We start from the raw sequence: 12937 nt of genomic DNA, 5'->3' as shown, positions 1-12937 counted from the left end.
TTTGAAAGCTTCAAGATTAAAAGTGTTTAAAACTGTTTAAAAGTGTTGTTGTTGGGTTTTTTTTTTTTTACATTCTCTTAGGGGTGCATGCAAATATATTCAATTGTTTTCTGATTTTTTTTGACAGATAAAAAACAGCCCAATTATTTTTATGAGCTGAGAGCTTGTCATGTTTTGAACTTCCATCCTCATTAAGGGTCCCTAACACCAGAGGACTTGTGAATGTGCTAGGAGCACTACCAGAGAAAACAACAACCCCATGTTGCCAAAAGGATCCTCTCTCGCCCAGCCACCCTGTTAGAACCTCACAGCCCGTTTCAAATGAAATTAGCATAATTAAGAATTAACATGCATTAATTGTGATGCTTAATGCAAACTGAAGCTAAATGTGTCACTTACTGTAGATAAGCTGCTAAATGCTTTGTCACCTCCTCAGTAGTGCTTTGGGTGGCAGAAAATGTTTGGCTGACAACTACTGTAGGCAGATGCAAGACCAGAATATTACACATTGCATGCTCTTTTTTTACAAATTACAGTTTACTCTTTCAATTTTTCTCCTCTACTTGATGTGATGCCCCTGTTTGCATGCTTTTTGGGGTTGCTGTGCCAAGCCAAGTTGTGTAAAGGCTTCTGCTACTTTTATGTCTGATAATCCTACTTAGGCTCTTCTTGAGCAGGCCCCACTTCTCTCCATATACGGAACACTGGAGTGGGTAAAAAAAGAGACTTTCAGCTAGCAGTCAGCCACTTGTAACTGAAAAGAACATTAACATTACATCTGGAATTTATTATCAGGCACACATCATTTTATGTCATGAAGTTATATTCATTATTCATTATATTCTACTGTGTACAGCGACCTTGAGTGTTTTGAAAGGCGCTTTCAAATAAAATGTATTATTATTATTATTAAGTGATCCAAAAATATTTTAATTTCCAAGTCTTTTTTTTCTTCTTCCAACAGATGGCGCTGTGCTCCATTTGCCTTGATGACCCTTCACCTCCCCTCTTGTGTAGCTGAACATGAATCACAGTTTTTGACAGGTAAATAAACAAAGATCCATTCGGTTGTAAAGACTGTCTGGCATGCTTGTATTTTAAAAGAAAAAAAAATCAAGCAGCGTATTGATCAAGGACGTTTGTGATGTTGCAGAGATGGATTTATGACAAAGGAAGAAGAGACTTATGAAGTGCTGATTGGTGTAACCAGGACTCAACCTGGCAATAAAGTCTGGCATTTGGAGAGTACAGAGTGTGCGGAGGGTCATGCTGTACTTTGCCACTTTGAGTGGTTGTGGAGCTGTCCTTTTGGCTCTTGCTCTGTGGTCTGTCAGATGGAAGACTGATGAAAGAATGATCAAGGGAGATCAAAAAGATTTTTCCTGAAACCTCAAAAATGGCTGATGTACCAAACCTGTAACACTGCTGGACATTTTTCTGTAGGAGTTTAGTGTGGAAGTGCTCTGTTTTTAGATTGCTTTCATTTAAAACATGATATAGGCAACAAATTGCAATAGGGTGTACTGTGGCATGGTACTGTTGGAGTACTGTGTTTAGCTGGTTGTAATTCCTTGTATATTTTTATATTTTAAGTTTACAATTAAGGCTGTGCGATATGACCAAAATCTCATATCCCGATATAAGAATTCTATCGTCCGATAACGATATAAATCACAAAAATGTAACATTTTCTGTAAATTCTGTGAATCTCGGGCAGCTCGACTTGCGGGAAGTGTTTCCAGCTGCGGGTCCTGTAGCTGGAGTCGAGTGTTTTAACAGATGCATGAAACGATACATTTTTAGACATAAGTTGTAACGGCCGCCGTTTTCTTTGTGAGTATTTATTAGTCAGGGTGCTGCGGGGAAAAGCCTGTTCTAACGTTTGAGTCTAAGGTCTATTTTTTAGCACCTGGCGGCTCTTTTTTTTAATTCTCATCCGTAAATAATCTGCTCTTTCACGTGATTCAGTTTATTTTGAAAAGTCTCAACAGGATCTTGAGCTTTATTGTGAAAGGTTTATGTGGAACATAAACAAGCGGACAGGCGATGGTGTTACAGTCGTTGTTGCTAACCACAACTCATAAAAACAGGCGCTTGTCCGTCGGTAGTGTGGTTATATAAAATATAAGAGAAAGAGAGAACTTTAAGAAATTAATATAGCCACTACAGTGACCATCAAAACGATGAAAAAATATTGCCTAAACAGTTTATTTTGTGACACCATGAAACAAACGATAGCGTAAAATGAAACGATAGCCGTTTTTATATCTGATATATATCGTTATATCGAACAGCCCTATTTACAATAAGGTGACCCAACAGTCTCAATAGCTGTTGGATAGATTGCTCTGAATTATTTTAAAGACACGCATGGTACCCAGGAGGATGAAGTGGTATCCAGACTAGGTTCACATTTTGGGTTTTACATGAAGTGTCCCAACAGTCATGAAATGCCATAACATGCTGTCATACTAAACTATTAGGATTTTGAACACTGTAATCATTACCAATTACCTTTTTAACATATTAGCCCAGTGACTGTAAGGAGCGCTTTACCTTCTAAGTAGTTTTTTTTTTAGTGTTAAATAACTTCATTTATCCAAACTGCTGACAGTATCACTATTTCAGTTATTTAATCTGTGATTTTTTTTTTTTCAGGAGCGATGTAACCAGTGTATAAAACTTCATAGTTAGTGCATGACTTTTCTTTGCAAAACTACCATTCTATACCTTTATTTTGCAAAAAATACATCTTTCTCATCCACTGCACTACTGAATGTTTTCTCTTTTCGTACAAAGGAGAAGAGCTGTACGTTTGCAAAGAACTGGGTGGGGTTTTTTTTTAACATTAATCTAGATTTAATATACATTCCAAAATGCATTTTCCCTATTAATTAAAAGTAAACCATGTATTGTATGGTACATTATCCCTCTAACGGCCCCATGTGGAGATTATGAAGTGGAAAACTAATGGTGCAGACTTTAGCATTTGGGTTTTGTCATTTACATATCTGTAAGGGGATGTCGATGTATGTGCAAATAAGCAGAACTTTATGTGTCCCGTGCTTTCTCTGCCGCCACCTTTGTCCTCCCCTTCCCCTCCCCAGTTTACAGAGGAAGTCAAAGAAGAAGTGTTGCCTCTCTCCCCTCAGCTAGAGAAGGTAATGAGATTCTGTGCACCCTCTATTACGAGGAGGATGAGAAATCTGATTATTAAGGAGAGGCATGTGGCAGTAAGAAAAATCTGTTTGTTTTTTTTCTTATTGTATCACCCCAAGAAACAAAGGTGACCCCCATGTTCCATTCATTAAATCTTGCCTCCTCTAATTTATCAAGGTAAACTATCACAGTTTCTGCTGAGCTAATCAGAAATGGGGAAACTTGTTAGGTGTGCCTCAAAAGGACACATCGCAGGATTTGGATATCACTTCACATACTGAGTAGGGCCTAATTCATGCTTCCTATTGCACAATATATGTTTTATGGACATTTGCATGAGCGCATTGTGCATTTTTTTCCACACAGGATACCTTAGGACAATGAGAATGAATTATGACCTCCATAACAGAACAAGTGTAATTATTTCAAGGACACAGAGTTGCTGCAGGTGTGTCTTCTGATGCAAATATCACAGAAAATATAATTTTTTTGCGGTATATTGTGAGCCCACACTTATTGTTATTTATGGTAAAATTTCAATACCCAGGGACTGCAAAATTGAATTTAGCCACGAAAGAGGGAGAGAGAGAGGGATTCATAACAGAATCGTTATTACTGTTTGTGTTAATATTCGTCAAATATGTCATTCTCATGCGCTTAAAGAATAATTGTGTTAATGTGCTACAAATAATGTGAACTATGTTTGTAGATTAAAAAATATTGTCTGTGGTCCCTGCATGAGACACGCATGTATCAAAACAATGTGCAAAACTTAAGGTTCTGCTTTAAAAAAAAAAAAAAGCATGCCCCTTGAAGTAAAAAGGAGGAGAATCTCATTTTTTATGGTCCGAGAGTTGTTAAGAGCTATTTAGAGCTCTTTGGTGTGAGGGGGTTTTACCTTTGAGAGATGTGAAAAATGTCCCACCCATCAGCTAAGCTGAGTCATTGTTGTATGCCTAACCAGCAATGACTCCGGCACGTCCCTCCTCACAAATGTCACATGAGCTTATGTCAGGCAGCACTTGTGGCAAAGGCACTATACGGGGAAACAAATTAAACTGATTAGTTTACACAAGAAAGTGATCTATTTGCTAAGGAAGAGGGTACAGGTGTAAAACCAAACCTATGGTGCAGCTTTTCTAAACTGTGTTTTCACTGACTCTTGTTACCTCGCTGGTAGGAAATTACTATGTGTTTAATTTATTTCAGAAAATTTAAAAATGATAGGCTTTTCTAACTTTCTAATCTGTAATAAACACAGTCTAATAGGCATATTTTTAATCCTATTGTGAGCCGATTAGACGCATGAATTCTGCAGGAGCCAGTGAGAAATTGGTATTTATTACTGAACTCGTAATCACACCACCAACCTGCCTCTGCAGCCCCTTGCCTTCTGACTAAGGCCGTGATGTGCACAGCAGGCTCACAAAGCTGCAGCCCCGGTTCAAATGACCCAGCTTAGCAAGCATGGCTGCTGTGACCCTCACATGACAAAGCCCCTGTGTAATTAATATGCACAGTGAAATGCTCCCTGCACAGCCACTAAAGCGATTGGAATCGTGCACAGGAAACATGTAATGGTGGATTCTGCATGGTGCATGGTTTAGTCAAGTGGCATCTGATTGCGAGCAAGTTCTTTTTTTCTTTCTCATTTTTTTTCCTTTTAACGTGTCTTAAGATTGAGATTAAGACTTTCTCCTCAAAGATGCAAATTAATCTTTAAAACTGGACATTTCCCAACATGGAGAGCTCAGTGGGGTGACGCTCCAGCCCACCGAGTTCATTTTAATCCCTATGGGCAATTATACTTTCAAATGATATCCCGAAGTTAAATCATGTTCACACTTAATTAATTTAAACACTACATTTTAGGCATGAAAGTCTCCTTGTCCTCCTCAAGACAAAACTGTTGTTTAATAGGATACAGTAGCCTCAGTGATAAGGATAGTTATGCTTTGTGCTGTTTATTAATTATGTGTTCTTTTTATTTTGTTGTTTATGTTCGTGTATGTGTGTGGGAGGCTAGATAAGGCAGATGATCAGACAGTACGGCACTCGGATGACATTTCTTTGTCTTTTCATATTTGGCTGATGGGATCGCATGTGTGAGCGCTGGCTTTATAGGCTTATTGTAAAAATAGCCAAATCAAAGATGGGCAGGGTCAGCAAACAGAGTTAGCCTTAATGCGGCTGCAACTCTTCCCTCAAATCCAGATGTGCGATTTTGATTAAGGATGTCATTCCCCTTATGAGAAAGGGAAAACAAATTGATTCTGGATGCTGCTTAAATGTTTATTGGCGTGGTCACTACGGTATCTGCAAAAGTACCGTAGCTGTATTTTTTTTCCTAATTCAGAGTTAATTAATGATATGTGTGGACTATTGTTCCTCATTTTATAATGAATACATTACTGTACTGTCACTGACTCCATTGTGACAAATAGGTGGGTGGATGGATATAAAAAACATACATTGGTGGCTGCCAAGGGGTTAGATTTTGAATTAATTGAGGGAAATGAATTCAGTAGTAATAGGCCCTGACAGCAGACTGTGGCAGTTGTGATGGCAATGATTGATTGCTGATGCACACGCAGGCTTATGACAAACAATGCTTGTTTTGCACCTGATGTATTTTAAACCCTACTTGTGTGTTCATTAAAAATAAATACATAAAGTGACAAATAAATATACAGATTTAATTAATGACAATATGAAAATGTGTTCTTTCCTAGATTTGGAGTCTTTTTTTAAGGCATCCTTTGCTGTTGTTGCTGTGAAGATAGTGTATAGTACTAAGCTGAGTGCTTTCAGGGAGGCGGACTGGCCACCTCTATCTCTGACCCATTTGAGAGAGGGAGCCCTATCACAGCTCTCATCACGCTCTTGTAGTCAGAGCCTTCTGACAGCGGCGTAATGCTGATCAGATAGCTGTGTGGAGTCATTGCTTACATGTGTCACAACCACAGTCCATGATCATGTCAGAGTCATGCTGGGCGCCAGAGCCAGGCTCAGGGCTCAGTGGACCTGGCTAGTTTTGCAGCTGACATTTCCCCAGCATGACCAAGCTAGTCGAGCTCCAGTCACAGCCCCAGCTAATGCGCCTTTCATGGGCCCCGCAGCTCAGCGCTGGCAGCTGGAACGTGGGGGCACAGGTGCTGCCAGTCCCTGTTAGCTTTACAGTACCTCCCGGTGAGTCATAAACAATCCCAGCACGTGTCGACTCTGATACCTCTGCTTATTAGAAGTGTAATGAATACAGCACAAGTCTTTTGTGTGCGCAACTGTGATGGTGTTAGTCGAAGTAAAGTCCTGCCTTTGATCGTTTTCAACCAGCAGCAGCAACAGTTCTGTGGAATCACGATAAATTTGACATTGTCAGTCAAATTTTGACAAAGTAGTTAGATTAGATGGCGCTGCTGCTACTTGATTTAATGTGAATTGCTACTTTTGGATGTCACATGCTTTGCCGTTGCTTTAAAAGGCACATACTGATGGTTGTTGTTAATACAGCTAAACAGAGACTTGTGAAACATTCTTGTGAAACCAGATTGATTTATTGGTTCTTTGTGCTGGACACGATTATCTTCTTACTCTGGGGATCAGCCAGCTTCCCAAACAGATCTGGGTCCTGCCATGCAGTCATGACAGCTAAATTGCTTCACTCAAGAGGTTGTCCCCCTGTCCCTTTTACCATAGCCACTTGCAACTAGAGAGATATGTTATAATTGTGCCCAGAGGAACTTGTAAGCTATATTGTGAATCTCTTTCTCTTCCAGAGCACAGTCCTTTGTGGCATCTAAAACTGGGAGGAGGAGGAGGGCAGGAGATGTATTCCCTCTTTGTACGAAGCAATATTGGATCACAGTTTCATAAAGTAGAACACCGTTTAGAATCACTTATTTTCTCTAGAGCTTTGTTTTTCCTCTCATGGCAAATCTACTGTACTTGCTCGGCGGATTGTATTAGCGCTAACAGTCGACATAGTTCGTGAAAATGATAAAAAGCCCAGGTCTTGTTTAATTATTCATAAAAACTTGTTGCAATTTAAAGCTGTATTTCAGGGGTTTACCCCCTTTTCTGTGAGAAACTACCAGCTTTTGAAGTAATGTCTTTTTCACATCCCTGAGCATTTTTAAGTGCAGGTGAACACGTTGCTAGGAAGACAGAAGTAAGAAGGATCTATAAATGGCTTCTACTCCTTTGGTGTCTGCAGTGGAGGTGGTGCAGGGGAAGGAAGGGGTTACTCACTGACCATTAGTGTGCTCAAGTGCAGTACATTCTATGGCCTGTCAACTCCTCGACTAATGTGTGAGGAAATATCTCTATTTTCTCCCTCAGTGAAAATTACCTGGTCTGACATGACTAAGAGTACGCAATGTTTAGACATTTTCTTTCCTTTTTTTGTGGTCTTTCTTTCTTTTCTTTTTTTTAAAGAAAAGGTGTCATGTTAAAAATGGTGACATTTCATTTTAAATAAATAGCAATTAATATCCTAGAGAAATGAGAATTAAATCCAAAATTAATAGAAATATTGAAGTTTTTTCAAACATCTTTCCTTTCAATGCTGCAGTTGCAGTTGCTGTATATTGTAGTAATCAGAGCAACCAATAAAAACATAAATACAAGATATGACAAAAGAGCTGTTCTCTCCAACAAACTCCTGCCATAGGTAAAGCCACTTTATTTGACTTTTTACAGGCTAACAAGTTGGAAAAACAGCCACTTATCCTCTTCTTTATGATGGTACTTTCTTACTGCTGTGTTTTTCTCCCAGTTAGATCAAAGAACAGGGAGGTTCTTGGAAATAAAAAAAATACTACATCCTCATCACATGATCATCACGAACAACAATTGTCTCTAAGTAATGCTGAGTGGTACGTAACTAACAAATGAGCCTCTCCATGCTTGTATGTTGAGTTAAGAGGTGCCGAGTGGCGAACAGAGTTACGTGTTCAGGGGTTTTAACCCCTGCTGTTCCTGTCTGTCCAACATCCCCACCGCCACCTACCTCACCCTCTCGCCCCCGCCCGAGCCCCCTCTGTTTTCTCAGCGCTCCGTTTCTTCATAGAGCCAATACAAACAGCATTATTTATGCTCGGCAAAACACTCCTTAATTACTCATGAACTGGCACACGCTCCAGAGTCCGCCGCTCCCTACCTCCCACCAACAGCCATTAAACACTCCCTAAAAGCTTGCTATTTGATATTAGCACACTTGAGCCTTTGAGAAGAAATAAAAAAAAATAAAAAAATAAATCTGCGAGTGATTTACATATGCACAGCAGCTGATATTTATACTTGGCGGCATGTCCCTGAAGGGCTTGTCTTATTACCTCCATCCTCGGGTCCTTGCACTGAGACCAGGAAGGCAGGCAGGTGATTAATTCTGTGCTCATGAGAAGCCAACAAGAGAAGGGTTTTTTTTCTCCTTCTTCTTCTTTCTCTTGCTCCTTTTTTTTGGAAAACATTTGTTCTCTTTATTTTATGGTTTCCTTTGCCTTTTTATTTTCATATCTAATTTTATTGTTCCCTTTTCAAAAGGTTCACATGTGATTAAGTGGTAATGTGGTTTAGGTACACGGTGCACTGCATGTAGATGATGTTTTATCCACTAATAAACAGCTGTTTAACTTTTTTAGATGGTTTATGCCAGACAATTAACCTGCTCTGCAAATCTCTGTAAAGATGATTATGTTTTTACACGTTTCAGAGCATGACAGTTGTGGAGACACTCTTGAGCAGTTGTGTAGAGCACATGATGTCTTTGTACTTTGTCACAACACTAAGAAGAAAGTTGTCATTAGGCTTCTTGTTGCATTACAGTAACATATTTCATCCTAATGAGCTCTCAACCCTTAGCGAATTTATATTTAAATAAAATTTCTGTGCCGGATGTATGAAGTCTTTTTTTTTTTTACAATGATCCAGCTTTAAAGTTTATTAATTGATTATACAGATACTCTCAGATATATTGATAATGATGTCAAAGGCACACTCTTTACAGCACCTGCTCACAAGCTCACCCAGCAAATAATCCAATAGTATTTTTTACACTTGCATTTAAATTACCTGGACATCTTGCTTCTAAAAAGCTGGCCAACCATTGAGCCAGATTATTATTATTTAAACCACCAAAAAATAGAAAAAATGTTCAACTTTGTCTCTAATTACAACATCAGATTGAAACGATAAAGCTATCAACTGCTCGCTCAGTGTGTTTAAAATCCTGCTGTCTAATTACTGCTTTAGTCCCATATCCCTATGACATGGCAGTGATAGATCATTATTTTTCCCTGCAATTTGTTATATTCTTTGCAATATAATTGGATCAGATTAATTATGATGATTAATGGATTCTTAGATTTCTGTGTGTGACCATTAATAGTAGAGGTTTAAAACAGGCAACACGTGCAAATTTAAACCACCAAAGCACAGTGGAGCTGCTTCTTGAACCTCTTTCTTCATCAAATGTGGTTGTTGTTTATTCTGAATGTGTTAAAATTGTATTCTGCTAATTTTTTGGGGGGGGGGGCTACAAAAAAAGATTTTCCCTCATGTCTTGCAAGCATTGTATTAGTCCGTCAGCATCACTCGGTTTACTGCTGCATAATTTTAAAAAGGGACAGTAGTACTTTTGAGTTAAATTTCAATTTCAAGTTTATAACATGATAGTTTATTAATGAGAACTGAAACTGTTATCCAGTGCCCTAAATCTATATCATGGTTGCAATTTAGCTCTTCCAAAAAATACTGTCCAGTTATGGTGGATGGACAGTAGTCAATTCCCTGTGCATGGGAATGGCTCATTAACGGGGCGAGGCGAGCAGCGTGCGTTTGTATATGGCTGCCGTTGGTCGACGTGCAGAATGGATTTATGGTGTCACTCAGCCCTGGAGAACGACTAATGAGGGTGCGCAGGCTAGCAGCGTCCGAGTGGGGTAATTCCACCCACCATCCATCCAGCAGAGGGGGGTTGGAGCGAGGGGGATGGGGGAGTTGTGGAAGGAGGACACATCCCTCATTACGTGAGTGTCTCAGGAGCTTTCTTTAATATTTTAATAAATAACATCAGCCCAACAAGAAATTAATGAATAGTATCATTAATAATGAGCCCCAGCCTTGTAGTGATAGGACAGATATTAAATTGAACCTATGTGGGGAGATCTCTTGAGACTCAGGATTTTTCCAGCAGCAAACAAGGCCAGTGAATGAGGCAGCCGTCCCTCCGTGCCAACAGCTTTTACAACAGGTTGAAAGTAATAAAGGAGGATTTTCCCAGCGATAGAGTTAAGCCCTAGGAAATCTGCTCATGTAGATCGCTATGAAAGGCACAGCCAAATGTGATCCTTAATTAAACTTTAATCAAGATAATTCTGTTTGCAGGAGAAGTAGTTTAAAAAAGGTGTCCCCAGCCCCCTGTTTCCATCCAGTCAACCTTCCTGCTTTGTGTTGTAGAGGTCATAACCCCACTTATGTGCTTTTTAAACTTGTGTGTGTTTGTTTGTTTGTTCAGTTTGTTTTCATTTGCAAAGCCTGGTATTGTGTCTTTGTATGGTTCTGCTTTAGCTTTACATTTGTCAGGATTTGATATTGTCTTTCTTTGTTTGGTGTTAGAACGTTTTGCCACCCCCACCCAACATTAGGAGGGAAACAAAATGCTCTTCTCTACTAGAATTAAAAATTAGTCGAGTTATTATAATACACTGTGCCTATGCAGCATACATTTCAAAACTGTGTAAGACTGACATCTGAAGAAAATAAACTTCTTTCAATTTTTAGGCCTGACAGGTTCAAAAGTCTTTAATGAACAAGCTGAAGAAGCCGGCTACACCAGACTTTTACATTGCAGCGATCATGTGTGAGTAATGGCGTTTGTTTTGCATCTTCCAAATGCTATTATTACTAATAGAAAAGTATTAATTTTTGTACAGAAATCTTTTCATTGTAATTTATGCCATTTTTTAGCTACTAAATCTCAGTTATGCCTATCTTATTAACATACTACACAAATGGTTTGGTAGCTATGCAACAACTTATCTTAAAGGTAAAATACATTAATTTACACAGAGCAGATTTAGGTCATGCCATATTCATTTACATAATAGTATGCATTATCATAGCAGATAGACTACAGTATGAGGCAAAGTGCTTACACTTAATCATTGGCGTGTTACCTTATTACATGAAAAGTTAATGTATGTTTGTTGGATTCTCTAATGTGTACAGTATGTATTTTTTTCCACTTGCCTGCTAAAAGATGATAATACACACTGAGACTACAGTAGTGTCTTGTGTTAGCTAGTTTTGGGGAATTAGATTTTTTAAAGCTGTATATCATAAGATCATATTCACATAGTTTTATTTGGGGGGTTTTTTTTTATAACATTTTCACCGTTGCACTGGTTTAATATGATTATGTCAGAGCACTTTGTATTAAACCAGAAAAGTTGTGACAGCTTTTTAAAAATCAATATAAATGCAAAACAATGATACTCATATAACTTGCATCATATATTCATTTAAAAACACTAAAAAACATTTTTTAATCTTCAAACTGAGAAATGTAATTGCTCTTGAAAACTGTTATTTTGTTATTTTTAATTAGGACAATGGCATATTGTTCCATCTACTGTGTTGCAGGAGCTCATTGGAAAAAATGATTGCTAAATGCTTTTCCCTTTTTTAAAAACAAAATATAATGTAAGGTGCCATTAGTTTCAGGCCTCCGGTCCCTGTGTTTATTTTTATAACAGAATATGGTTTAGTGTTTTCTTGCAGAAATAAGCAAGGCCTTCCAGAAGCCTACGGTGCTTCAAACCATGTAAATACTGTTCAGTGTTTAGGGGCAAATTTCCATAACATTTATACTAATGGACTTTCATACCATTACAGTTACTGGCCTTTGAAGTATGAGTTCATAACAGACTAAATACAGTAATCATGATTTCTTGAAACCGTTTCAAATATGAATTTATCAAACCAAAACACAATTTAATCTCCATTTTAAAGAGTTTGGGCATTTCTCACCCTTCTACAAAGAAACATACTTTCTGGTGTTCCATTGTCACAAGGGGTTGCTGCAGCAGGTCACAGCGGGAGTTTTACAAATCTCATAAGCCCATATTTTATTTACAATAGACACAGATTTTTTTAAAATGTTTGAACTGAGAAAATTTACCAGTTTAAAAAGAAGTAATTTGATGACAACATAAAGTTGGGATGGGGCAACAGAAGAAGAAGTAGTTGGAGGAACATTTTCAGGTCATTAGGTTAATTGGCAACAGGTCAGTAACATGATTTGGCAGAAATAAATAACTTAAAGAGGCAGAGTTTGACATAAGGAAAGATGAGAAGAGGTTTGCCGATCCGCAAAAAAAGTGCATCTACAAATTGTGAAACAATCTGAGAGTTCCTCGGTGTATGTGACGACTTCGATTATCTATCTAATTAAAAGATTCTGAGAAGCTGGAGAAATCTCTATGCGCAAAGGACAGGCCAAAAATCTATACCGGATGCCCGTGATTTTTGGGCCTTCAGGCAGCGCTGCATTGAAAACAGTCAAAATTCCGTAATGGAAATCACTGCGTGGGCTCAGGAACACTTCCAGGAATCACCATCTGTGAACACAGTTCATCATTCAATCCACAAATGCAGGTTAAGAAGAAGTCACATGTAAACATGAACCGGAGACCAAAAGTTAATTTCACTTGGATACATTGGAAAAGTTCACTGTGGTAAGACAACTTGAAACTTGAAATTCTTTTTGGAAAAACATCGA

General features: G+C 38.4%; 1 protein-coding gene across 2 annotated transcripts in view; it reads left to right on the top strand.

The window, feature by feature from the left end:
* LOC102796248 (uncharacterized) overlaps positions 1-12937 on the top strand; it is a 98926-nt gene that overhangs the window by 41286 nt on the left and 44703 nt on the right. The window contains exon 4 of one of the 2 annotated variants that reach the window (XR_015716560.1): positions 965-1020. Coding sequence is in view for 1 of the 2 variants with exons in the window: in XM_087829750.1 (XP_087685876.1) it covers positions 965-1044 (80 nt within the window). In the remaining variant the exon portion in view is untranslated. Of the gene's footprint in view, positions 1-964; positions 1045-12937 lie in introns of those variants that run through there. The other variant, XM_087829750.1, reaches the window with a different exon arrangement.

Source organism: Neolamprologus brichardi, chromosome 16, assembly GCF_056152115.1.
Source record: "Neolamprologus brichardi isolate AB-2024 chromosome 16, ASM5615211v1, whole genome shotgun sequence".
In the NCBI taxonomy this organism is placed as follows: domain Eukaryota; kingdom Metazoa; phylum Chordata; class Actinopteri; order Cichliformes; family Cichlidae; genus Neolamprologus; species Neolamprologus brichardi.
This window is presented reverse-complemented; position numbering and strand designations above follow the sequence as displayed.